At 54.4% G+C, this 26,304-nt stretch overlaps 10 protein-coding genes across 10 annotated transcripts; 6 read left to right on the top strand and 4 right to left on the bottom strand.

Moving 5' to 3' along the window:
• Positions 1–986: 986 nt before the first annotated feature.
• On the top strand, positions 987–3,501 carry NCS54_00100700 (SPX domain-containing protein; the record flags this gene model as incomplete). The annotated part of the gene is made up of 3 exons (XM_053146642.1): positions 987–1,514; positions 1,565–3,166; positions 3,220–3,501. The coding sequence occupies 3 exons, from the start codon at positions 987–989 to the stop codon at positions 3,499–3,501; spliced, it is 2,412 nt and encodes an 803-aa protein (XP_053002617.1).
• A 588-nt stretch (positions 3,502–4,089) lies between these two features.
• NCS54_00100600 (Hypothetical protein) lies at positions 4,090–5,843 on the top strand (the record flags this gene model as incomplete). The annotated part of the gene is made up of 3 exons (XM_053146641.1): positions 4,090–4,272; positions 4,326–5,066; positions 5,115–5,843. 3 exons carry the CDS (start codon positions 4,090–4,092, stop codon positions 5,841–5,843), a joined length of 1,653 nt encoding a protein of 550 aa, XP_053002616.1.
• A 204-nt stretch (positions 5,844–6,047) lies between these two features.
• Positions 6,048–9,210, bottom strand: NCS54_00100500 (DNA helicase; the record flags this gene model as incomplete). The annotated part of the gene is made up of 3 exons (XM_053146640.1): positions 6,048–7,906; positions 7,960–8,832; positions 8,880–9,210. 3 exons carry the CDS (start codon positions 9,208–9,210, stop codon positions 6,048–6,050), a joined length of 3,063 nt encoding a protein of 1,020 aa, XP_053002615.1.
• Positions 9,211–9,538: 328 nt separating this feature from the next.
• On the top strand, positions 9,539–10,268 carry NCS54_00100400 (Coatomer subunit zeta; the record flags this gene model as incomplete). Its single annotated transcript, XM_053146639.1, has 3 exons — positions 9,539–9,650; positions 9,725–9,965; positions 10,028–10,268. 3 exons carry the CDS (start codon positions 9,539–9,541, stop codon positions 10,266–10,268), a joined length of 594 nt encoding a protein of 197 aa, XP_053002614.1.
• Positions 10,269–10,430: 162 nt separating this feature from the next.
• On the bottom strand, positions 10,431–11,972 carry NCS54_00100300 (Threonylcarbamoyl-AMP synthase; the record flags this gene model as incomplete). Its single annotated transcript, XM_053146638.1, has 1 exon — positions 10,431–11,972. The coding sequence occupies one exon, from the start codon at positions 11,970–11,972 to the stop codon at positions 10,431–10,433; it is 1,542 nt and encodes a 513-aa protein (XP_053002613.1).
• Positions 11,973–12,349: 377 nt separating this feature from the next.
• NCS54_00100200 (Conserved oligomeric Golgi complex subunit 4) lies at positions 12,350–18,577 on the bottom strand (the record flags this gene model as incomplete). Its single annotated transcript, XM_053146637.1, has 6 exons — positions 12,350–13,546; positions 13,595–14,795; positions 15,247–15,739; positions 15,788–17,119; positions 17,171–18,344; positions 18,410–18,577. The coding sequence occupies 6 exons, from the start codon at positions 18,575–18,577 to the stop codon at positions 12,350–12,352; spliced, it is 5,565 nt and encodes a 1,854-aa protein (XP_053002612.1).
• Positions 18,578–19,885: 1,308 nt separating this feature from the next.
• NCS54_00100100 (Hypothetical protein) lies at positions 19,886–21,813 on the top strand (the record flags this gene model as incomplete). The annotated part of the gene is made up of 2 exons (XM_053146636.1): positions 19,886–20,149; positions 20,200–21,813. The coding sequence occupies 2 exons, from the start codon at positions 19,886–19,888 to the stop codon at positions 21,811–21,813; spliced, it is 1,878 nt and encodes a 625-aa protein (XP_053002611.1).
• Positions 21,814–22,295: 482 nt separating this feature from the next.
• Positions 22,296–22,858, top strand: NCS54_00100000 (Tubulin-specific chaperone A; the record flags this gene model as incomplete). The annotated part of the gene is made up of 2 exons (XM_053146635.1): positions 22,296–22,619; positions 22,679–22,858. The coding sequence occupies exons 1-2, from the start codon at positions 22,440–22,442 to the stop codon at positions 22,856–22,858; spliced, it is 360 nt and encodes a 119-aa protein (XP_053002610.1). The 5' UTR covers positions 22,296–22,439.
• Positions 22,859–23,025: 167 nt separating this feature from the next.
• Positions 23,026–24,093, bottom strand: NCS54_00099900 (Hypothetical protein; the record flags this gene model as incomplete). Its single annotated transcript, XM_053146634.1, has 1 exon — positions 23,026–24,093. One exon carries the CDS (start codon positions 24,091–24,093, stop codon positions 23,026–23,028), a length of 1,068 nt encoding a protein of 355 aa, XP_053002609.1.
• A 415-nt stretch (positions 24,094–24,508) lies between these two features.
• Positions 24,509–26,060, top strand: NCS54_00099800 (Hypothetical protein; the record flags this gene model as incomplete). Its single annotated transcript, XM_053146633.1, has 4 exons — positions 24,509–24,557; positions 24,613–24,687; positions 24,739–25,327; positions 25,373–26,060. 4 exons carry the CDS (start codon positions 24,509–24,511, stop codon positions 26,058–26,060), a joined length of 1,401 nt encoding a protein of 466 aa, XP_053002608.1.
• Positions 26,061–26,304: the final 244 nt, after the last annotated feature.

The raw sequence follows: 26,304 nt of genomic DNA, 5'->3' as shown, positions 1-26,304 counted from the left end.
TCGGGGGCCGGTTCCAATGCAGCAGCTCGGTGGCCGGATAGGATGCCGACAGGGTCTGGCTTGCCGTGGTTGCATCACTTTTCAATTGCTTGCATTTGCTCTGCTTTGCTAGCGCAGTTGTGGTAGCAGAACCAACTGGCACCATGGATGGTCGAGCCCATTCCTTGGAAGTGAGGCTGGGCTAATTAATGAGCTACCTACCTGTGGTGACCAGGTATGAAAAGGCTGGCGTGCCGCTGGAGCGAGGTCTCTCCTCAGGTCGGTTTCAAGGGAGAAGAGAACGGGGAACGGCCACTAAAAACTCAGTGGACCTCGGGTTCCCTAGCACGACGGGCAGGCTCTTCTACGTATTTTAGTGCTGGAACTCTACCCATTGGGTTCCTTGCAGTGACGTGCACGTTCCGCATATGAGCTACGCGATTGGCCAATCCCACACGAGGCATCTCGAGCTTGTCTCGCCGAACCAAGGGTTAAACGACAAGCAACAGCTTGACGCTCGAGCAGAAGAGCGCTAGTGGACAAGCTCCACCCTGTGCACGACCTGCCGCGTCTTTCTGCTTGGGCGAACGGCCTTTCCTTGGAGCGACAGATCAACAAGCGACTCGAGGGAAACCCGACTTCGACCTGGCACTACAGGCGAGAGTACAACAGTACGAGACGTGCCGTATCTGCCGTCTCATCTGCCCAGTTTGCGCCTTCTCCGCTCGCAACACACACTCCACCAACTTCGCGCGCTGTCTCTGACCTTTCTTTCCCTCTCTTTCTTCTCCTACCACAGGTAAGCATATGAGGACCTGGATACCATCACCACCAGCATCAGCGCCAGCACCGGCAATCCATCGATTGATTCGTATGGTCTGGTTGCATCGATTCCCTTCTTCATGAGCTTCTAGGCCTTGATTCAGCATCACTCTCGCGTCCGCTATTCGTCACTTCACATCACATCCATCTCCTGGGTGTCGACTCCAACTTCGTTCAATGCGCTCATGCTGATCGTCCAGGACCTCAAGACCCGTTCCAAGACTTGGACAAGCACCCGCTCGGGCAAACGCACCCCCACGGTCCGGCCCGGCGTCGTCGTCATGAAGTTCGGCGAGCAGCTCCGCTCCAGCGTCATCCACGAGTACCAATGGTACTACATCGACTACGATGGACTGAAGGACGAGCTCAAGCATCCTACCGGTCCCATCAAGCTTGGGTCCAAGGGGCCTGAGTGGACCGAGGATGATGAGACGCGCTTCGTCGGCAAGCTCGAGGCCGAGCTCGAAAAGGTCCATACCAAACAGCAGGTCAAGGCTATGGAGATCTCGCGCCGTATCGCTGTCAGCGAGCGCGAGGTCAAGGAGGTAGTCAATCGTCTCAACGAGCGCGGTCTCGACGAGAACGGCCCCAGCGAGGAGGAGTTTATGCTTCTCGAGGAGGATCTCAGTGATATTATCGCAGACGTCCACGATCTCGCCAAGTTTGTCCAGCTCAACTACACGGGATTCTACAAGATCATCAAGAAGCACGACGTAAGCTGCCTATACTAACTGCGTCAATCGAGCTCTTCTAATGGTTACAGAAATTGACCGGATGGCACCTGCGCCCCGTCTTCGATACCCGACTCAAGGCCAAGCCTTTCTATAAGGAAAACTACGATGCGTCCGTCATTAAGCTGTCGAAGCTCTATGATCTTGTCCGAACGCGAGGCAACCCTGTCAAGGGCGACAGCGCCGCTGGTGGTGGCCAGGCCAACTTTATCCGACAGACGACCAAATACTGGGTTCACCCCGACAATGTGACGGAGCTGAAGCTCATCATCCTCAAGCACTTGCCCGTCCTTGTCTTCAACGCCAACAAGGACTTTGACCCCGAAGATTCGGCAATTACCTCGATCTACTACGACAACCCCGAGACCTGGGACCTGTACGAGGGCCGACTGAAGAAGACTGAGGGTGCCGAGGCGATTCGTCTGAGATGGTATGGAGGAATGAAGACCGAGACCATCTTTGTGGAGCGCAAGACGCATCGTGAGGACTGGACTGGCGAGAAGTCGGTCAAGGCACGGTTCGCCACCAAGGAGAAGAACATCAACGCGTACATGAGGGGAGAGCTGCTTCCTGCTGCCATCTTTGAGAAGGCGCGCAAGGAGGGCAAGAAGTCTGAAAAGGCTATTGCTGAGGATGAGCGACTGGCTTCAGAGATCCAGTACTCGGTGCTCAAGAACGGTTATAAGCCTGTCTGCCGATCCTTCTACAACCGCACAGCTTTCCAGCTCCCCGCTGATGCTCGAGTGCGAATCTCGCTTGACACGGAGCTCACCATGATCCGAGAGGATAATCTGGATGGGCGCACTCGATCTGGAGATAACTGGCGGCGCATGGATATTGGCATTGATTATCCCTTCTCACAGCTGCCCCCTGAGGATATTGTGCGATTCCCTTATGCCGTTCTGGAGGTCAAGCTCCAAACTCAGGCTGGACAGGAGCCCCCCGAGTGGGTTCGCCAGCTGATCTCTTCTCACCTGGTGGAAGCTGTTCCCAAGTTCTCCAAGTTCATCCACGGCACAGCATGCTTGTTCCCTGACCGGATCAACCTCCTGCCTTTCTGGATGCCTCAGATGGATGTGGACATTCGCAAGCCCGTCAGCCACGACTTTGGTATCCGACGACCCGGCATGTCGGGAACCACGACCACCTCAGATGACGAGGATGATTTGGACTCTGACGACGAAGAGTTGGTACCTTCGAGCCGCAATCATACCAACGGAGAGTCGAGCGCCCAGGGCGGTAGCCGACGCCATCCCCTTCCCGCAGATGTCGAGGGCCAGATTGCGGACTTGCCAGCCGAGAACGAGGACTATCCCATCTACGACTCGGATGACGAGTACGATGAGAGCTTCGAGCTGGAGCAGGCCAAGAGGATAGGTGGATGGCATTACTACTCGACCCTCATCTCGACCAAGAGCCGAGCTGCCGCCCATCAGGTGGTCTCGGCCCTCAAGTATGCCATCCCGGCGCCTCGAAGCACGCAGGTGCCCCGGAGCGACAGATTGCAGGCACTGTTTGGGTCGGCGCAGATTCAGACCAAGAAGTTCAAGGCACCACATGGAAAGAAGATTTACGTGCCTGTGCGCGTCGAGCCCAAGGTGTACTTTGCGGCCGAGAGGACATTTTTGGGATGGGTAAGTTGGATTTTCCTGGTAATGAAGTGGACACGGCTAACGAGAGTGTGCAGCTGGAATACTCGATTTATATTGGCACTATTGCTGTGACGTTGCTCAACTTTGGCAGCCATCCTACGCCAGCACACTTTTGGGTGGCTGGTATCTTTACTCTCCTGGCTATCATGAGTCTCTGCTACTCAGTGGTTACATACTTGTACCGAAGCAACGCGATACGAACGCGCAAGGTTGTCAAGTACTATGATCGCTGGGGTCCGAGTGTGCTCTGCGTGGCACTCTTTGTGGGAGTGGCCCTGAACTTTGCATTCGAGGGCAGGGAGAGGAAGATCTGGTAAAGGAAAGGGAAGGTTCCTTCTGTTTGGTTGGCAGTTGTATATCATCATTCCGGACGGGGTTGGGGCTGCTGGGAGGCGGTAAGCTTGAATTTGTTGCTACTGTACCGTAGAGGTGAGGTGAGTTTAGTTTGGGGGTAATATCATTGGCTAGTGCGAAAGTAAAAGTTGCAAAACTATCCAACTACACGTCAGCTTCCATGGTCCCCGACCCTTGATGAGCGCCTCAGTGACATGCATTAGACCAGACACGGCGAAGCTGGTGCTGCTAGTGCCACGGGAGCTTAGCTATCAACGCCAAAGACTGCCTTGCCGTTGACTGTCTCGTGGTGAAGGAGGTGTACTAACAAAGCTTTGGTGAGCGGGCTTATTTCAGCTGATTCAGCCCTTTTGGGTCGAGACTTGGTTCTATCCTAGGATGCCATCACCAAGGCGTCTGCCCAGCTATTCTCTAGAGTGGCTGGAGTCCAGGTGACACAATGGCGTCTCTGTGCATGATGCGCATATAAAGATGGGCTTGACCTCGTGTCTCTGTAGTTGAATTACCCTCTAAAACCCCTCCAAGTCTTCATCAACAGACACAAAAACACCATGGTCATCCTCAAGACCCAATCCGAGTTTGGATACGCTCCTCCTCCGCAGACTCCCTACAGCGTCATCTCCAACCTCCCCGGCTGGGACGTCGCCCGGGCCATTCGTGATGGTGATCATGGACCTTTGGAGAGGGTTGTTCACATATATCCTCGCTTTGCACCCACGCACTTTTCCGCGCTGGTGAGGATGTCATATTTGATCTATCGCTGTTTCCTTTGACTAATGCGTAACAGCTCGGTCAAGAGATTGCAAAGTGCGTTGGTCAAGAGGGAAAAGCCGCTCTAGTCTACCTCAACCCGGCTCTATGGCCTTATACGCTCCGGCATATTACTCTCGAGAGTCGCGGCAAACATCGCATGAAAGCTGAGGATGTATCTCTCAGATGCGTCGAGATTGCGGGCCATCGCGTGTACACCATCTTTGTTGAGCCACAGCACATGCCCACCATGATGCCCACATGGCAGCACCCGGGCCTGGGCATCTCTATCCGTGGAGCAGAGCATCTCTTGAAGGGGGCTGATAGTATCAAGGAAGTGTCTATTGAGAGTGACGTTCTGCCGGCGCCAACATGGACGCCCGAGGGTCCGGCGCATCAGGGTATCCGAGAGAGAATCGTTGAACTCCTCAAGCGAGCCCCGTTGGACGTAGACAAGGTCAAGTGCGCGCCTGGCGACGTGTTTCTGTACCCAACAGGCATGGCAGCCATCTTCCATTCGAGCAACCTCCTGATGGAACACCGTCCTGGCACCATCGTCGTTCTGGGCGTCATCTTCCACAATACCTACCACCACCTTATCGAGGAGAGTCCCCACGGATGGAAGCACTTTGGCCAGGTTGACAATGAAGCTCTCTCAGCGATGGAGGAGTGGCTTGAGGAGGAAAAGAAAGCCGGGAGGCCTGTCAGCTACGTGTTTGTCGAAATCCCCGGAAATCCTACTCTTGATACCCCTGACATGCACCGTCTGAAGAAGCTGGTGAGTCCCCCCCCCCTTTACAGAGCTAGACAGGACTAACTCGACCAGTCTGAGAAATATGGCTTCGTCCTCATCGTCGACGACACAGTCAGCGGCTTCGCCAACGTCGACGTCCTACCCCAGTCCGACTTTCTCCTAACATCCCTCACAAAGTCCTTCAGCGGCCAGTCCAACGTCATGGGCGGCTCCATCGTCCTCAACCCTCTATCGCCCAAGTATGACGTCTTGAAGCCCTTGTTTAAAGAAACGCACCACAACGAGCTCTTTGCTTCGGATGCAGAGGTTCTGCTGTCCAACTCGCACGACTTTCTCGAGCGCACAAAGATCCTCAATCGCAACGCTTTTGCTATGGCCAAGTTCCTCCACGATGCAAAGGAAGCCCCTGACTCGCCCATCATCAACGTGCAGTACCCAGGTCTCCTACCCAGCAAGCCCGAGTACGACGCCGTCATGCGTCGGGGAACGCCCGAGCTCCCCGAGCCAGGCTATGGATGTCTCCTGACGGTTGAGTTCAGCGACGTTGAGTGCGCCATGGCCTTCTATCACCGCTGCGGCTTCTATCCCAGTCCACACCTCGGTGGGCACGTTACAATCATGTTTGCTTATAACATGACTGTCTTTGGAAAGAAGGTCGAAGAGAGGGAGTATATGCGTGGCTTGGGCGTCAAGGAGGAGAGTGTCCGGATTTCAGCTGGTCTTGAAGATGAAGGTGACTTGATTGACACCGTGAGGGATGCTTTGGAGGCGGCTATTGAGGCCAAGAGAGGATCAAAGTAATAGTTCTGAATTGTGCAAACTGTCCGGGATGATTGTCAACTTAATATTGGTATTAAATGAGGATAATACAACTATCTATCGTACGTAGCCATGCCCAACGCCTGACCCAGCCAGGAGATCCAATCCCGCCCCAGCCCCCAAAGCGTCGTCTACATGGTATATCATTTACACATCCCTCATGCCTGCCATTCATCACATCACTCTTTAAACAACAGATGTGATCCTGCGGACTATTCTCCTCGCGCCCTCGCCGCTGATCATGATGGCGTTCTCTGCCTCGAGTGCCCTCATCACCTCGTTGAACTCGGACTGCTCGACAGGGACGCTGGCACCCTCGCTCAGCCTGCGGCCAACGTCACCCCATCGTACCGAGTTGCCTCCCGCCGTCATCTCGTCCAGGAGATGCAGAAGGGCAGTACGCAGCTCCTCACGGCGCTTGCGGTCAGCTGCGCTAGTACCCTCGGTGAGAAGACTCATGTCGATACGACCCTGAGCATCCGTGGCAGCAGTCTTGAGGGCGCTCTGGATGAGGCGGTTGGCCTCACGCACGTCGTCACGGGTGACAACCTCGGCAAGACGCATCTTCGCGTGCGCCTCGGAGAGACGAATCATGCTTTCGAGCTGACGGGTTGTGGCCGTGATTCGCTTGTCAGCAGCGCGAACGTCCTGGCCCAGAGACCGCATGGCCACATAACAGTCCACCAGCTCCTGGGCGGCTTCCTGAGAGATGGTCGGCTGAATCTTGGAACGCGCGTACGAGATGTAGAGGGTGAGGAACTCGACAGGGAGAATGTCGTTGTTAGAAGGGGCCGAGTGAGGCTTGTCCTCAAGGTAGAGCGAGAGAAGATGCTTGGCGAGACGACGGTCATTCTTCTCATCGAAGCGGTCCAGAATGAGATAGACCAGATCGAAACGGGAGAGAAGCGTCGGAGGAAGATCGATATTCTGAGGCACGGGGAGGTCAGGGTTGTAGCGACTGCCAATGGGGTTGGCAGATGCGAGGATACTGGTTCGCGCGTTGAGCGTAGTAATGATACCAGCCTTGGCAACCGAGACAGTCTGCTGCTCCATAACTTCGTGAAGGACGGAGCGCGTGGCATCCGACATCTTGTCGAACTCGTCGATACAACAGACACCGCCATCAGACAGGACCAATGCTCCAGACTCGAGAACCAATTGTCGCGTCTCCGGGTCGCGGGTAACGTACGCAGTAAGACCAACGGCAGAAGATCCCTTACCACTGGTGTAGACACCGCGAGGAGCAATCTTGTGGACGTACGAGAGCATCTGCGACTTGGCCGTCGAAGGGTCGCCGCAGAGAAGAACATTGATGTCACCCCGATACTTGGGGCTACCACCCTTGTGGAACGTCTTGTTGGTGCCGCCAAAGAGCTGCAGAAGAATACCCTTCTTCATATCGTCCATTTCGTAGATCGAGGGGGCAAGAGACCGAGCAAGGAGCTCGTAAATGTCGTCTCGCTGTGACGTCTGGCGAATCTTCTCCTCATCCTCGGGGCTGATGGTACGGGTTTCCTCCATCTCGTTCTCTCCGTGCTCGGCCTCCTCCTCGCCTGCAATGCCCAGAGTTGACGGGTCAGCGCCCATACGCTTCTTGTCAACCTTTTGGATATGAAGCACATCCACATATGTCTTGTGCACGCTCTTGAGCGCTCGTTGGCGGGGGTTCACACGGACGGGGCTGACGCGGAAAATGCCTGTCAGTTGCACACGGTCACCAGCCTTGCAAAAGTCGACGAGTTCGTTGTAGACACAGACTGAGACTGAGTGAGGTGTCTGACCAGCAGGCACGGCATCAGGGGTCTCCTGAAGCTTGATAACCTGCTTATCCTCAAACGAACATCGGTTGTGAACGATCAGCATCGAGTTCTTGGACTTGCAAATCTCACGAGGGCACTCGGTGGGTTCTCGAATCTTGCCACGATCCAGGCCAACATTGACTGAGTGATTGCAGACATTGCAACGGAAGAAAGCGTCCTTCATGTCAGGGATAACAGGGGTAGTTCGGATGACCAAGCCCTTAATGGAGATGAGGCGATCCATATCTAGCACATGTGAGTTCAAGGCGAGAGTAAGTGGATAATCAGGGAGTACTCACCAGTTGGGTTAAGATCTCTCAGGTTGATTGTCTTGTCCAAGCCAAACGGCCGAACAACGTAAATAGACGACGACACTTGGTCCTCCAGCGAAGGCTGGTTCTGGTCGGGTTGAGTTCGAGGTGTCGGGGCCTCCTCAGGGTGATCAGAACTGGGGAACACGGGTTCCGAGCTCTGCGCTCCAGGCGTGGTTACTTGATGACCAGCGCTGCTCTGAGAGGGACGAGACCTCATGGTCTCGGCTCGAGCAAGCTCAACCATCATGTCATGGACCGACTGATCCATGACAGGCACAATTTCCTGGGGGTAGGCCTGGATCTGATGCCACAGCTTTCTGGTAGGAGGATAGAGGTTCAGATCCGAGATGTCAAGGTAGAGTCTTGTCGTACCCAGGAGCAACATGTTCTCAAGCGCCTCCCAGTACGGCTTCGACTCGGCATCAGGGGCCGCCCGGACATCCTCATCAGACACACCATCGCGGTACATTCGGTATTTTTGTGTAAAGTTGCGGAGAAAATCCTTGAAGTGGGCAAAAGTGTCATCAATAGAGACAGTCGTACCCCAGATCAGACTCTGTCCTTGTCCGCCGAGGACATCAGCCTCGGAGGTATTGGGATCTCGGTTTGCAAAGGAAGCGGCATCGGATCCGTCCACGGGCCCCTCACGCACAACACGGCCAGCATCATCTAGAATGACTCGACGAGCTGCACGGGGGGTTCGGGCCGCATCCGAGTTGATGTCTCCTCGACGGTGAGGGGCAGGACTACCGATCTGAGAGCTGAGGAAGAGGCCACTACCCTCACTTCGAAATTCAGACTGGTGTCGCAGGGATCGCCCAGGACTAGAGCTGGGGTCGTATCGAATAGGTGAAGATCCTATCCAAGTCAGCAGCTGAGTTATCAACCATTGTAAACCATCTTACCTCCAGGGAACGCGGGGGTCGTGGGGTTGGCTCGAGGGGTTCTCTCAGGATCGATATCACTCTGAGTATCCGTCATCTGGCGCAGCGGCGAGCTGGGAATACCGCTGGGAGCACGGGTGCTCTGACTGTTGGTCATCTGCCTCAATGGCGACGAGACATCGCCGGGGAGCCCATTCTGGTCGCCCCCGGGAGGCGACGACTGATAGAAGATGGGACTCGAGGCCTGCTTGGTCTGTCTGCTGCGGGGGGTCTCGTTGGCTTCCGAGTTGTTGCGTGTAGAGCGGCGAGGGGTTGCCGACTGCGAATTGCGCGTCCTCCGTGGTGACGACATCGTGGGTGATGGATGACAGGTTTGGTCGTCCAAGAGGTAACCTTGTCCTTTGGAGGCGCTGTTGATTTTGGCAAATTGATGGAGAATATGAGGGGGAGGGGATTGGCAGGGTGACGGACGCGTCCCCTTTTCCAGACGCGTAAAGTGGTCGAGATACGCGAGATGCTCCAATTAGAAACGGCCATGCACATGGCACCGAACTCGGGCCCGGCTAAACGTTGGGCCGACATCCCTCCATCGCATGTAGGTGGCATCGCTGGCATCTGGAGGGGGACCTCCATCCAGCTATTCTAAGTACCAGCCTTCTACTCAACCACAAACCGCAATCATGTCTCCTGGAATGACCCTTTTCTCCATCCAGGCCATCCTCATCCTGGGCACCGAGGATGGCTCCCGGATATTCGCAAAGTACTTCCAGCCACCGCACTCAGCGCCCCACGGTACATTGATCCCCTGAGCTGAGCTTCAGCTGGCTTGAAGCTGTCCCTAGGCGCTGACGACCGATCTTGAACAGGCCCTTCGAGCGCCTCCTCCAACCCCTACCCCGATGTCAAGTCGCAAAAGGCCTTTGAGAAGGGCCTCATTGAGAAGACGGCCAAGCAGACTGGCGATATCATCCTCTACGACAACCGGATCGTGCTGTACAAGATGGAGTCGGACGTCATGATGTACGTCGTCGGTAGCGTCGACGAGAACGAGATTCTGCTGTACAACACCGTCCTCGCCCTAAGGGACTCTCTCCACCTTCTGTTCAAGTCAGTTCCCTCCCTTCTTTGGTTCATCATGTCGCAGTAGACTAACTGGCGCAAAAACGCAGGCAATCCGTGGACAAGCGGACAATTGTCGAAAACTATGACCTCGTTTCCCTCGCGATTGACGAGATCGTCGACGACGGCATCATCCTCGAGACCGACCCCACCATCATCGTCCAGCGCGTGAGCAGAGCTCCCACCCAGGACCTCCCCGTGGGTCGCATCGACCTCAGCGAGCAGGGCGTCAACAACCTGGCGCAGCTAGGAAAGTCGAAACTGGCGGACTGGCTCCGGCAGGGTCTGTAAAGGGGGTTTGTTTGGTCTATTGGGATTTTGTCGTTATTCTAGCGCCGCATGCAAACCACAAGAGAAAAAAAGACTTGATGCCACCGGTCTGGGCGATAAAGGGATAAGGAGGGAGGGGGGATCATTTATACAGGGTGCTGGTGTTCTAATTGATGTCATCATTCATGCTCTAATCTCTGACGCCGCCTTGCGGAGGCGATTCATGACCGCCGCAGCAATGTCGATTCTATCCTCTATGCCGTCGACGAAGATGGTGTCTACGCCTTGTCGATCAAACTCCCTAAGCGCCGAGAAGAGGCCCCGGGCGATCCCCTCAGTATCCCTTCCAAGATCAATATCCAGAATTTTGCCAATGGGCTTTTCATTCTCATCCAATAGGTCGCCCTCAACCACCTCAAATGGCGAGTCTTGATCTTCATCGACTGTTTTCTGTCGTTGAAGGTTGGCGCATCTCAATCCAGCCCCTTGCTTCCACCGTTGAGTACGAATGACTCCAATTTTTCTCGTCTTTCTCTCACCGTTGGTGGCATGGCCATTGACAGCTCCATTCGTCGCAGTCGCCAGCTCAGACGAGGCCACTCCCGTCGCACCCTTGGCGCAACTCGATTCGTAGAGCACCACTCTAGCCTTGGGGCTGTAATGCTTATACTTCATCCCTGGAGCTCGTGGTGCGGCCTTGCCCTCTTCGCTCTGGTCCTTGTATGCTATCACTGCACCCTCCCACCCAGGGCAGCTTCGCAGCTCATCCAGACCAATACCACCTGGGCGGAGGACAACTGGGGGATCGCATAGTCCATCCACCACGGTGCTCTCCACGCCAACAGCGCACTGCCCTCCGTCCAGGATAAGCTCGATTCTCCCCCTTAGATCGTCCATGACATGCTGCGCCGTGGTTGGGGAAGGCTTGGTGGAGGCGTTGGCTGACGGTGCTGCAAGGGGGACACCGGCGAGCTTGATGAGGGAGAGGGCGAGGGGTGAGGAGGGCATGCGCACACCAAAGGTCTTGAGGCCTGCCGTAACCTCTGGTGCCAGCTTTGTAGGTTGAGGATTCGGTAGCAGGATGGTCAAAGGTCCTGGCCAGAAACGCTCTATCAAGGCCCTATATCGACTTGGTATAGGATCTTGACCTCCCTCGACCTGGCCGATATACTCGCGCAGCATTTCCAAGTCGCAGACGTGTGAGATGAGGGGGTTATCCGAGGGTCGCCCCTTGGCAGAGTAAATCCCCTTGACCGAAGGACTCCGAGTAGCATCCGCTCCAAGGCCATAGACAGTCTCAGTAGGAAATGCGACAGGTGTGGGTGTGGTCCTCAACTCGTGGGCTGCATGCTCCAGGGCTTTGAGGGCACTCTTGTCCTCGCACTGAACCTCCCAGTGATCCAACCTGGCAAGTCCCTCGCCTGGCCGGAAGCGACCCAGACTCCCCTTGCTGGAGACCTTGACTATGCGCGTCTCCATGGTGGGCGAGGCCTGTGTCGTGAACTTTGAGGATAGCGCCGATGTAAGTGGTCGCAGACTGGGATGTGACCGTTGGGTGAAAAGCGGCACGACGTTGCGTGCGCTATTGGTGAAATTTCGACGTAAGAAGTAGAGAGCCGTGTTCTCAGGGCGTGTTAAATGGCAAATATGCCCGCAGCGGCAGCGACAGAGACGGTTGGTTGTGAGGGTTCGCGATGGTTGTGCGATGGAAAATTTCATCCTCATGCTCACTCATCATGACGAACTAACGGGACTTGCTCTTTTTTTGATCCATGGTTTGACTCACACTCAGACAAACAAAGCCCCAACCAGGCAGCGCCCAAAGGCAAAAGTGAGCCTAGTGGTGCCTGTGCGCCTGACGCCCCTACAACGGTTATTTAGTGGCCCTCCACTCACCACTCACTCCCGTCCCGCTGTCAACACCATACATAGACTTTTATCCTGCATGTATCATGGATACCATATCCTCATTAATTGCCTGAACCAATAGTCCACTCTAGATTGCCTCAGACTTGTGTGTCCTTTCATGAAACGTGCTTTTACAGTGCATCAAGTTGTCTATCATCAACGCCACCCTCCATCGAGACATCATGGAGGCCACTTCAGCCCCTGACCAAGCTCCTTGCCCTCCTCCTCTCCTCGTCAGTCAGAACCCAGTCGATGCCATCGTCTTCTCCATCTTGCGCCATAATCTCATCCCATTCCTCATCTTCCATATTTGCGACCATGAGAAGCTGCAGCACCTTGGAAAACACCTCTCTCACAGCGTAGTCCCCTCTGGAAACGACATCCACCAAGGCGATAAAGTCGCGCTCAATGCGAATCGCACCCAGGGCGTTGGTACGTCCTGCATAACCGAGTACCTTCTTCTCCCATATCTTTGATAGGTAACGTGCTGTGATGTCCAGGAGCTGGCTGTATGTTCCAGGTGTCATCAGCCGCGCGATAGGCTTCATGAGCAGGTCCCAGCCGTGTTCGAAGCGCCGGGGTACTTGTTCAATGAGCTCGTCCTCATCCTCGTCGTTCTGCTGGGCTATTTCGGCAAGGTCGTCTTCGGACAGCGTGTAGTCTGCGTCACGGAACGTATCAGTCAACACAGGGCGTAACCTGAGCTTGACAACTTGGTTGAAGAGCACTTGAATTCCTTCGTTAAGAAGCTCGGTCGTCTTCCCGATAAAGGACGTTTGAAGCGTGTGTAAGGCATTGGCGACGAATGTGACGTCCCTTTCGAAGGGGAATGAGTCCTTGAGTGGCCCGTTCTGGACATCACCATTCGGTATTTGACCAGAATCGCCTATCCGGCCCGTGATGATGCGCGTAAGATACTCATTGGCCATGTCCAGACTATTGATGAGAACAATAAAGTGAATAATCTTCTCCTCGGGCGGGAATCCTCCTTGGACCACTGGCTTGGGATAAGATTCATCCCGCATCTTGCGCTGGATCATGCCAACAAAGTCGGAGCCGAGGACTCTCCCAATAGTTGGTATTACGGAGGCGATGACGTCTCTTTGTGATGTGGAGATGGATTTCTGGATAACAGCGTTTACGATGTACATGACATCGTCGACCGCCAAGATGATATAGGGAGCGTTGCTGTCAATATGCCTGTTCAAACTCAACGACAGACCGGTAGGGTATTCATCCAGTTGAAATGCCTTTTCCACGGATCGCCGGAAGAAGAACGTAGTCATGACATTGTATGGCGACGTGAGCTTTGTCGACACTTTTCGGTATAGATTCGACTTGATCAAAACATCAGGTATGACAAGCGGCGCGTCGTCTGCTGTGTTTGGGTCCTATAACATATGAGTTCGTGTTACAAGTGTCTCAATGGCTCGTCTTACCTTGCATTTGCCAGCAAGAAACCTGGTGTATAATGACCATCGGCCAAGCATCACGGCAATTTCACTTAATAGGCCGTCAACCTCCTTCATGTTGACGCCCTCGTCTTCGCTCTCTCTGGGGTTATTGCCCACCCCAATCGCCGGCGAGTTCACCCTCGGCGTACCACCTCGCGGTGGCTGAGGTAGGAAGCTCTGAACGAGGAACGAGAAGGGATAGCTCCTAACATCTGTGAGTTTCCTGTCGATTCCTCTCTCGTCGCTCCATGTGTCGACAATGATGCCTCCTTGGACGTCGGCTTCCATCTGCAGGCGCTCAATAACTCGGACCATCTTTCCAGAGCCATAGTGACGTTCCACGAGTCCTCCGTGGCCTTCGACAATCTGCGCAATGTGCTCAAAGAGCTTCGTCAGGGCGTTGGCATAGAAGAATCCTTCTTTGCGCTGACTACCCATGGCGTCCTTAAGCGTCGCCCGAGCTGTGCCGGCCACACCTTGACACACGTATCGTCCATAGACATCCAGACCGACGTCGGCTCGACCTATCAGTGGGAAGAGCTTGAAGAACCGTGTGACCTTGGTTCCGTCGCTCTCCTCTGCCGCCTTCTCGAACTCTCGTAGGAAGAGACCACACAGGCTCTCCTTGGCATCCTCCAGCGTCACCCACGGCGGGTCGGGCACCTCGACGCTCGGTACTATGCTGACAGCAAATGGACCCTTGACGATCTCGTCTGGCACCTTGCTCGCCCTCGACAGGTATCCAGCAGCAGCCTCCCAGTCCTGGGGAGCGCCCATGGAACCAACTACACCGTTGACGCATGCCTTGAGCTCTGCAACCTGTTCCACCACGCCAAGCGTCTCCTCGACTCGGCTCTTCTCCAGGTCCAACTCTTTGACTTTATCACTCAGCCGGCCTGCCGTGTCCGCCGCAGTTGCCAGCATGTCATTTCCGATGGATCGTGCGGCGATGACCTGCGCACCGAGTCCTGCCCGCAGGAGGTCTAGCCGACCGAGGTCGCGGGAGAGGTCAGCTTGGGAAGCGACGAGAGCACCGAGACGGGACGTTATAGAGGTCTCGCGGGCGTGCAGGGCGGCGAGCGCATCGCGGATGTCAGACTCAGTCGTGGCATTCTGAAGGGACAAGGTGGTGGATTCGACGACGGTGTGATCGTGCTCTGGGCGGTGGGAGAGGCCGTTTGGAAGGCTTGACATTGTCATTGAAGTATTCTATTCGAACGGCGCATCGCTGCCTTGACGTTTGGGACTTTGGTCGAGGCGGAGAAGGGTCGTGGAGCTCCTGGCGCAACTTGGCCCAGGGCGAGTATATGGGTAGCTGGCGTTGTTAGTGACACGCAGCAAGTCGACGATGCTCCCCGCAATTAACACCAAGCTCCCTGGAAGCTTACCCTGCACCGAAATGGATGTCTCACAGGTTTAACAGAACACATATTGCACTGTGGATTCATTCAAACATGAATAATTATTTCCTTTAAAAGTTTGTAATCTCCAAAATTTCTAAAAACCTTTACGCCAAAGTCGTTTTGAGTTTATACAGTATCTTGGTTACAATTACATCCCGCCTCATCAAACCTTACCCTAACCCTGCCCCTTAAACCGCCTGGCTGTATCCGTTGCCAAAACGCCGTTTTCCATACCTAAGATATTTCCGCACCTCATCTGCCCAGAACACCGTGCTGCACAGAATGAATAGTCGTACAAGATCGAAGAACCCGAGGGCTTCCGTCTGGAACGTTTCCTGAAGCCAGGGGAAATAAATGACAAGCAACTGGCCCGCGATGCTGAGGGAGACGGCCCAATTGAACAGGTTGTTGGAAAAGAGTCCAACCTCGCCCCGTAGTACCGACTTGGACTCAGATCGGCAGCTGAGAGCGTTGAACATATCGAAGAAAACGAAGCAAGTAAAGGTCATGGTCGTGTCTCGTCGCGTCACTTGGCCATCGGCCACCATCTCGCGCCGGTAGATGAGCATTGTTCCGATGGTGATAATGGCAGCCGATGTTAGTACGCGTGAGATGAGTGCGCGAGTAAGAACAGGGTCTCCTCGTCTTCGGGGAGGCTTGGTCATGACGTCGGGGTCTACTCTCTCGACACCCAGAGACTGAGCGGGAGGTCCATCCATGATAATGTCTATTGATGGTTAGCTCGAGCTGTAAACGGTATCTCATTGTTACTTACTGATCCAGAGAATCTGCATGGCGTTCAAGGGGGACTTGAAGCCGAAGCATGTGCAGATAAACACAAGAGCCAGACTGGCGGCGCTGGTGCTCAGCTGGAAGGTCAAGAAGTTCTGGATGTTATTGAAGATGCCCTTGCCCTCCTCAATAGCACGAAGGATCGTCGAAAAGTCATCGTCTGTCAGAATCATATCCGCTGCCTCCTTGGCGACATCTGTTCCGTGACGGCCCATAGAGATACCGATATCGGCCTTCTTCAGTGCAGGCGCATCGTTCACTCCGTCTCCAGTCATGGCGACAATATCGCCTCTGGATTGAAGCGCCCTGATGATCTTCAGCTTGTGATCGGGATTCGTGCGCGCAAAAATCGTCGTATGTTGCATGGCCTGGGCAAGATCCGCCTCGGACATCCTGTCGACTTCATCACCTCGGAGAACAGACTTGACGGTACCCTGGCCACCCATATGACCGCTGGGAGCCGCAATATTCATACCAAGCTGCTTGCCAATGGCAAGGGCTGTTGTTTCGGCGTCACCAGTGATCATGATGACCTTGACACCGCCTCGCATCAGCCGCCTGATGGATCTTCCAACTCCGGGTCGGGGAGGATCGCGCATGCCAACCAGGCCAGCAAATGTGAGGCCCTTATAAATATCATCCGGGTTGTGAGAGAGAGGGCTCTCGCTCCTGTCGAAACCAGGTGTGTTGCGTGGTGCTGACCTGTTCCTCAGTGGTCGTGAGACCGAGCCGCTCGCAAATGCTAGGACTCGTAGGCCCTGGACAGCCATGGTTTCAGCGGCCTGGAGAGCTTCTTGACGACGAGCTGAGTCCAAGACAATTTCTCTTCCATCCTGTTCCAGATACGTGTCGCACGCGGCAAGAACCTTTTCGATAGAACCCTTCATGTAGGCATACTCCTTGTCGCCCCTTGTTTCTGAGCCAATGGTAACTCCCATCCACTTTCGCTCGGAGCTGAACGGCGTCTCGCTTACTCGAGGGCCAATAGATTCTCGAACGTCGTGTTCCTTGAAGCGGTCAAGAAGATCCAACATGGCAACATCAGTAGGCTGGCCAACCCAACGAGTGTAGGTGGACACTTGATCTCGCCCAAGAGTCGAAGATAGCACAGCCGTGGCTGCTTGACCATGTTCCGTATACTTCTGGGCAAGTCGCGCATCATTGGCGATGTTTCCAATGCGAAGGACTCGCAGGGTAGCTTGGTTGAGGTCCGGATTGGTATCCAGAGCCTCATTATCAGAATCAACTTGAACCGGCTCCTGGGCTCCAAAATACCACATTCGAGTGGTCGTCATATGGTTCGTGGTTAGAGTTCCTAGTAATACAGTGTCAGTGGTGTTTCAATTGTAAGTGAGACTCTTCATACCGGTCTTATCAGTGCAGACGACATTAACAGAGCCTAGTGTCTCAACCTTGGGCATCCTTCGCACGATCGCATTGTGCCTAGCCATACGGTGCACTCCAAGAGCCAAGGTAACGGTGACAATAATGGGTAAGCCTTCCGGAATAGCAGCGACAGCCAGTGAGATCGAAATGGTGAAAATTTCAAGGAGCTTCTTTCCCTGTAACCAACCGACAACTGAGATAAGACCAATGACCAGGAATGAAGCTTTGCTCAGCTGCGAGCCGAGATCATCCATGGTCAATTGGAGAGGGGATCGCGGGCTTTCAGTACCAGACACACTGGTCGCAATAGTGCCAAAGTGCGTGTGTCCTCCAGTTGCAAAGACGATGCCCTGGCCGTGTCCAGACTTGATCAAAGTTCCCATGTAAGCAATATTATGAATTCCATCTCCGTGAGAGTCTGCATGCTCATCGGGAGCGAGCGATCCGGGTCGTGGGTGTTGTGCCTTGTCGAAAGCGTAGGAGCCGAGACCACGGCGACGAGCATCGACTGTAATCCTTACAGGCTCTGTCTCTCCCGTAAGATTCGAAGCATCAATTGTCAAATCCGCAGCCTTGGTAACCCGGATGTCGGCAGGAATGCGATCGCCCGTGGTGAAGAGGACAAGGTCGCCAGGAACCAGCTGAGAAGCCATAACCTTGGAAGAAGTGGCATCTAGTATATCGCTAATGGGAGTAACAGAGCCGGGAGAAGGCGCCGGCTCGTCGTCATCGGGACGTGGAGGCCAAGTAGGAGTCTTGCCGACAGGGGGCGCCTTGTTCTGACCACGAACGAGATGCGCATGGTTCGGGACAAGGTGGTTGAGAGCCTCAATAGATTTCTCGGATCTATATTCCTGCACAAAGCCTACGGTAACCACGATGGTCACGGCGACCGTGATGCTGACGGCGTCATCCATATTACCCAGGAGTAGCGATGTTCCGGCCGATACGAGGAGGAGCAGGATCAGGGGCTCCTGGAACTGCTTGACGAAGCGCAACCACAATGGTTCGGGAGGATCATGCGGAATCTCGTTTGGTCCATAATCGCCTAGTCTAGTCAAAGCTTCAGTCGGTGTAAGGCCATGCGTGAGGGAGGTTCGTAAGTTCGCCGCTGCTTCGCTCGGGGTCATGTAGGAGAACTGGTCGGCCACGTTCTGATGACATGTCAGCAACACAATAAAAGCGATTGAGACGACAATAAATGCTAAGCAAGACTCACTCGTGCATGCGCAGAGGTAGTTCTGACATGGCGACCTGGTCGCTGTTGACGATCACCATCGCCAGAGTCGGTAAGATCCCCCACAAGCCCAGTGATGGATGGGATATTGGACATTGGTAGAAGGGAGTCATGTCCAGGGCCCTCGCGGCCGGCCCATGGGAGCTGCATGTTGAAAAAGAAGTTTGCGCCGGTGGCTTTGTCACAATCGAATCGAGGAATGCGTCGAATGCATGGGAGATGGGAGACCGGTCTAGGAGTGAGTGCGCGAGGTCATGAGGAGGGAGGTTCGGTCTAATGTTGGAAATGATTGATCGACGTCAGGATATGCGCCAGGTGGCCACGGACAAGAATCTTCCGATGGCAATTAGAGTCCCGTCGACGAAAAGACTCGCTTCAGCCCCGTTGCCGAAGAAATCTTGACATGGGCAGACGCGGCAGCGAAAGAACGAACGTGAGAAGAGGCCAGCGAGGACGGAACAAAAGCGCGGATGTGTTGGAAAGCCCCAGAGTTCAAATCCAACATGTCCAGGTGTCTTGTCCTCGATGGAGCGCGGGCCGGGCTAGTACTTTTCCAGACTCGGCAAGGCTGCCAGGGGCTTGCATATCAACCTTGAAAGCTTCAGAGCCGGTGGCGCTCATCTGATTCATTCCTGGCCAGTAACAGCGAGAGGGAGACTACGTAGCGTTGCCCCGTCGCTGGAGCAGTCGACTTCAGCTTGTCCAGGCTTATAAATGCCAAGGCCAATGATGCTTGCTGTCCAAGCGGGTGAGAGAATCTGCGACTGATCCTTCGAGGCTGATTCGGCTGCGCCTCGAAGAAATTGAATGAAAGACAGATGGATTATAAGGAAATGACAGAATTCTTCTATTTTTCTAATATTTCATGAATCATTAATAATTCAGGCTGGCTGAGCATTGAAGCTAGAGCCACCTTGGCGATGCTCTGGGGAAACCATCGGAAACTACTTTATCCGGAGCCGAGCCAGGCAAGCGTGATCCGTGCAGGCCTTGCTGAACCACACACCATTTCCCCAGCCACGCCATTTACCGTTGGCGAACGACCAAGGCCACCTCCCCTCTTCAAGGTCAAGGTCCCAATTTCCCTTCCTAAAATCCGTCGCGACATTCAGCGCACACGCCTCATCGATCTCCGAAGCCATCGCTATCGTCTCAAAGTTTGTCGTCGAGCAATCACCCCCATCGCGCGATATAATCCTATTGCTTTATGCCTCTGCGGTGCTCGCGCTGCCGCTTCTGCGCGTAGAGCAATCCTTTCACTGAGCTTGTTTACCGCGCCCAACCTTCAAACGCGCCCCCGGTCCTCGTGTTTATCCACACCACTTCCGCTCAACCACCACCCGCCTCTCCCCCTCCAAACGTATTGGTCATATTTCAACCTCAACTTTTTGGCGCGTCCCTGCAGCTACCACCTCTCTTTTCTTGGGCATCGCGTCTGCATCTGCGCGCGACAGCACCATGTTCTACTCTCATGATTTGCTCCAAAAGAGCGGGCCGCTCGCCCGCGTCTGGCTCTCGGCCAACATTGAACGGAAGCTCTCCAAGAACCATATTCTCCAGTCCAATGTCACGGACAGTGTCGAGGCCATTATCACACCTAACCAGGCGCCGATGGCCCTGCGACTAAGCAGTCAGCTGTTGCTTGGTGTGGTGCGAATCTATCAACGAAAGACGCGTTACTTATTGGACGACTGCAATGAAGCTATGATGAAGATCAAGATGGTTAGTTTCCATCGCCTTCTACCTCCTAATCGCATGCTAACAATCTCCAGGCTTTCCGATCCACGGGAAACAATGATATGGCTGTTAGCTTGCAGCTGCCCAACCGCGAGGCCCTGACGCTTCCGGATAAGATTACGCCCTACGACAACTTTGAACTGCCCCCACCGCCCGACGCAAATTGGCTCTTGTCGCAAGTGGAAGATGTCACTACGAGCCAGGTTGGTCGCAAGGGTCGTCCCAGCCAAAGAGACATCAACCTGCAGGAAGAGTACGATAACAGCCAGTTTCTCAATGGCGGCTTTGGCGCAGAGGATGAAATGATGGCAGGTGCTAATACTATCGATCTCGGCTTGGATTTTGGACTGGAAGAAGAGGAAGAAGACCTAACTGCTGAGGTGGAACGTGGTCGTCGGGCCAGTCAGGCCCCATCTATGGAACCTGACTTTGGTGGATCAGAGGTTGAAGGCGTCCAGAAGAGCATAGAGGGCGAGACATCTCTTGAGCTGCACGGGCCCATGATTGTTGACACCGAAGGAGATATTGCCATGGGCGGCGATATGGAGTTTGGTGTCCCACAGGAAGACCTGACCGAGATGCCCATGATGCATTCTCCTCCTCGCGAGCGTATTTCCGAGTCACCGCTCTCTGATATTGACGAGGAGGTCGCCGCTAATCTGGAGGAGGAGTATTCGAGACACCAGATGACGGATCTTTACGAACCCGACCACGAAGCAGAGGAGACTCTTGTCCGACGACCCGCGCAACGCGCCAGGAAGCAGAAAATCTTGACGCCTGACGAGGAGATTGCTCTTTCCAGCAACCACATTAAGCAACAGCAGGCAAACCGGGATAACATCATCAAGGAGGCAGGATTCCTCCCCCGTGATCCCTTTTTGTTGGCATTGATGGACATGCAGAAGAGTGGTGGATTTGTCTCATCAATCATGATGGAGGGACGAAGCTCTGCCTGGGCCCCCGAGCTACGAGGAATGCTCTCACTAGACGCTGTTCGCGGCTTGAACGAGCTGAAGCGGAAGCGGGATAGCGGAATCGCCGATGTCGAGAGCGATCACGGCGCGTCCAAGTCTCCACGCCTGGTGCTCGGTGAAGATACGGAAATGGGCTTTGGTGAAGGCGGCCTTGGAGGTGAGCTGAGTGTGGCGCCTGAAGAGACTCAGCTCGAAATCCCCGGCGATGATGGAGGTGTCCCGCCTGAGCACTTGGACGAGGAGGAGCCTGGCACCCCGATGCCTGGCTTTGAAGATACCACTTACCCTCTTGTTCACCCTACCGAGAGCGGTCCTGTGTCAATGGGCACCAAGCACGCCGTTCATGTCCTCCGAGATAGATTTGGCGCCGATGCCGCCGACAGCCCCGGAAAGCGACTTGAGAGGGCGGTTAACTTCCAGACCCTCTGCCCTGAGAAGGTGACCAGCAAAGCTGATGCTACCAAGATGTTCTTTGAGTGCTTGGTGCTTGCAACCAAGGACGCCATCAAGGTTGAGCAGGGCCCAGGACTCGGAGACGATATCCGGATACGGGCCAAGCGAGGCCTTTGGGGAGCCTGGGCTGAGAGGGAGGCTGGCGGCGAGATGGCTCAAGAAGACGGAAACGAACCTGAGCCTGCCGCTGTGGTTGCCCCTGCTGTGGCCGTGTCGGCGTGATTCTCTGGATGATAAGATACCTGCTCATTGCGTTATAACGAAGACTTGGAAGGGCGGCATCTTTGGTCGTGTAAAGTATTGAATTCCTGCATTCTGGGGGACAGTCGACTCGAGGTCACCCGAATGGCGTTGTCGGCGTTTAGGGAGATACCATGGCATGTGGAACTTGGATGGAGGCTATACGGGAAAATGGGGAGTGGTTAACAAGACTTGGACGGACGCCGTTGAGCGGTCGGTCGGTATACTTTAGTTGGTTCAGTGAAGACGAGTTCTGTTGGAAAACCTATGTAGTTGGCTCAATGAATGATTAACTGCACGTTGCTATTCACGAAATGGTTTATGAAGTTTGTACTATCTCCTGCCTGAGAAGTGTAACCTTTGTCATGAACGCGGTGAAGCAGATGGCGAGGTTGCCCCGCCATGGACATAAACCCCACGTCGAGCCATGATCTCATTTGCTCTCCTTGTCTTGAACCAAACAACAGGCACCGAATTTCTTCCCGACAAGCCTTTTCTCGCTGCCTATTGCCCCTTGTATTTCGCGATATATTAGGAGAAGCTACACCCTCTCTGCCGCTTTCGAACCAGACCCTTTCCACCCTCAAGTCCCTCGATATCAAAACACCATGGCCCCGCCAACCCCCCTCGCTATCGCCACGAGCTCCGTCAACCGGCTCCTCAAGGAGGAAGCCTCGTACCACAAGGAGGTTGAACAAGAGGAGGCTTCTATCAAGGCCCTGAAGGAAAAGATCGAGAGCGGACAGGGCGATGAGGACGGCAATGGCACGTATATGCTCAAGCAGCAGGTAGGTCGTGCAATTGTCACCCACCAAGGACTATTATTAATGACGGGTTTCCTCTTTAGCAAACCGCCCTGGAACAGACCAAGGCCGTCTTCGAGCCCCTACGAAAGAAGATCGTCGCCGCCGTCCAGAAGCTGGAAGAGCAGATCACCGTGAGCGAGCAGACCGGCGGACAAGAGGAGCAGGTGCAGCTGGCCAAGGAGACGTTGGAGAAGGCTAAGGCGGCTCAGAACGGCGCATAGAGCATACAAAGAAAAGGACGGAGAGGCTGCTTGCTTTTACGATACCACTTAGTTGACCCAACCATTACAAAAAAGACCGACCGCTATTAGACCTCCATAAACCCGAGGGTATCTTGAAAGATGATGTTACAAACGTTGCTCCTCCTGTAGACTGCCTTTTTCCAAAGCTAATTATCCACCTCCATCTTGTCATCGTTGGCCTCAGGTGGCTCAATGGTCACCCGGGGCGTGTTTCCTCCATCATCGCGAACCCGGCTTGTAGCCTCAGAGTCCTCCATATCAATATCCTCCCCTGACTCGGCCTTGCGCTCATCATGTTGTGGCATGGGGGATGCGTCTCGGCTAGGAGCTAGGCTTCCATCGCGTCCCAGAGACCCAATGTGTCCAGGCAGCGGTTTTAGAGTGTCTGGGCCCGGGGTGTCCCTCATGGGTGTTCTTCCACCGTTAAGGGTATCAGGGTTTGGTGTGCCAGCTTCGATGTCTGCCTTGGCCTGGCTGTCCCCATCTGGATGTGGTGTTGCATTCCCGCTGGGCTCGTTCCTGGGCGTCTGGCCGACCTTATCCACTTCGCCATCGTCCTCGGCGCCCTCGTTCATACCCTCACGGCGGTCCACCTCCTCCTTCTCGTCGCGGATTTGCCGTCTCAGAAGCATACCCTCCTCCATGATTCGGTTGAACTGATCTCGGCGTTCCCTCCATGTCTCGTTGTAGGTCTCACTCTCTCGCTCGAGTTCGCGACACTCCTCCTCAAGCTTGGCGAGGTTGGCAATCTGGTCTTCTCGTGGCCTAAGTAGTCGATTCGATGTTATCTTCTCTGCCAGTTCGTCGAACTTCTTGCGTTGTGCTAGTGTGGCCTGCGCAGCCTCGAGCTGTTCTCTGAGCTGCGCATTGTTTTGTCGAACGGCTTGGCATTCGGCGAGGATGCGGTCCTGGTCGGCCGCGTAGCGTTCGCGTTCGCGGATGTTGGCATCGTGGAGGAACTGCAGGCGCGTGATGGAGCTGTCGAAGGCGGCAAAGTCGAGGGCAAGCTCTTCTTTGAGCTGTTCGAGTTTACCCTTGGCCTCACTGGATGGCGGGTTGGTACCGTTCGAGCCGCCATTAGGTGCGGCGAGTGTTGTCAAGCTGTTGAGGCGCTTTGTGATTCGTTTGAAGGGTTTTTCCTCCACATTAAGCAATCGCGACTTGTGAAGTTCGGCCTCCTCCTCTGGGTCCAAGAGATCCCATGAAGAAGACATGGTGATGCTTGGATTTTAGTTCTGCTGGCTGTGTGCCTAAAATCGAAGTGTGGATTGGCGTGGAGCTTATGGGGGGATGAACAAATATATCGTAAGAAAACGAAATGGTCTGCAAGGTGGAAATATCACCTTTCCGTTGAAATCAATAATGAGGATGATGGAGATAGAACAAACAATGGAAGGCTCAGCCTTGCGATTGGCATGAGCGCTGGGGTGTGGCGGGCCAATGAGGCTGCCAACGTGGATGACTAATATTAAGCTTTGGATGATGCACCTACTTCTAATGCCTTCCAGTCGCTTGTTGACTGTTTTCAATCACAACCACCACGATTTCACCTTCATTCCTATATTAATCTACTCACGCTTTTTGTTTTGCAGTGACCTAGAAAAACTGTACAAGGAAACGAATAACAACATGTCAGAAGAAGAGAAAGAGCTTCTTGCCCGCATCGGACAACTTGCGGGTTCGTGCCCTCCATCCATTGATTTTACGCGCAACTTTGGCTCACGATATTCCAGGTCAGATCAACCGCCACAAGAACCAGCAAGCAGGAGTACGGTCGCAGCCATCCCACCACCCAGCGCATCATAGGAGTGAGTTTACTTTGCCAAACTTGACAATTATCAGCGTGTTAACGCCATCAGGCAACGCATATCGTAACGCGAGCTCGCCCTACCCGGCCCGATCGCATAGAGTGGCACGGCCGCCGCCGGCTCACCACCATCGAACATTGCAGCTCAATGCCACAAACTCCCCGAGTTCCCGATCTGCCAGCAGCGGCGCCGAGACCCCACCCGGCTGGGTTTCCAAGACGGATCGCCACCGACAACTCATTAATGCGAACGTGTATGAGAAGGAGACGCAGAACCGGGCCAAGGCGATCGAACAGACGAGACAGCGAAAGATCAGCGGCCATCGGCAACGCGAGAAGGCCCAGTTTGACGAGTTCATGAAACACAAAGCCAGTGCCTCAAATGCACAGACTAACCCCACAGGCCGCAACGAGCTATCTGTTGAAGGCATCCAGTTCCGCGTCGTCGACGGTGGCAAGAAGCTTGTAAAAGTCTCTGGTGCGTACACACCCCAGACAGCCGACGCTCAATGTGCCTTACCTAGCGCAGATGCCCCCAACGCATTTTCCCGGACTCCCAAGAGCGCCATCATTGCTGGTGTAAAGTTTTACCGTACCAAGACAGGAAACCTAGTGGCGAATCGAGTTGTCAACGACCAGCGGTATGTTACAGCGCCCTGGGTGACCAAGTTGCTGACAGCCCCTAGGCGACGCGGCGTGGTCAAGAAGATCAACGAGCCGTGCAAGATCTTCTCAACGACTGGTAATTTCTCTTTCCGAACCTGGAGCGACTCAAACGCCGTTTCCCTGGATCTACCTGGTGCGTATGGGACGAAACTGACATACTACCCCTATTTAGGATCCTGTTCAAAGGGCCCTCGATGCCGCTACATGCACGACCCCAACAAGGTGGCCCTTTGTAAAGACTTTTTGAAAGAGGGGCGATGCATCAACGGCGAGTCTTGCGATCTTTCCCATGACATGACTGCCGAGCGCACCCCCAACTGTTTGCATTTTGCCAAAGGCCACTGCGCCAAGGCTGACTGTCCGTATACTCACTCTAAAGCGTCTCCAGCTGCCCCGGTCTGTAGGGACTTTGGGTTCAACGGGTATTGCAGCAAGGGGGCAGAATGCGCTGAGCGCCACGTGTTTGAGTGCCCTGACTTTAGCAACACTGGAAGATGTAGGGTCAAGGGGTGTAAACTGCCACACCGCGAAAGGGCAAGCGTCCTACGGAATCAGATCAAGGCAGAGGATGAGCCCATGGAAGACGTTTCGAGTGACGACGAGGCAGGCGACTCTGACGACGTTGATTCAGACGAGGTTGCCGAGTTTATCGACGCAGACTCGGACTGTGAGGACTTTGAGGATCAGAAGGACTTTTTGTCCATCTAGACGACCAAGTTGAGGCATGCAGCGCATGTTTCGACCTTTTCACAGGCAGAGAATGGCATCAGCCGGCTCTGATTTGTTGCTTCATCCAGCACGGGGAAGTTGGGAAGGAGTTTTGGCATCCAATGTGTTTGAGATACCCCGTAACGCACCCGCATCCATTCGGCACAGCTGAGGGACATGAAGGCCATGCAAAGGCATGAACGAAGAAGATCCGAAAGATGAGAAGAAGTTGTTTTATGAAAAA

This window comes from Fusarium falciforme, chromosome 1 (genome assembly GCF_026873545.1).
Source record: "Fusarium falciforme chromosome 1, complete sequence".
NCBI classification, from domain to species: domain Eukaryota; kingdom Fungi; phylum Ascomycota; class Sordariomycetes; order Hypocreales; family Nectriaceae; genus Fusarium; species Fusarium falciforme.
The sequence above is the reverse complement of the archived record's forward strand: the minus strand, read 5'-3'. Positions and strand labels throughout refer to the sequence as shown.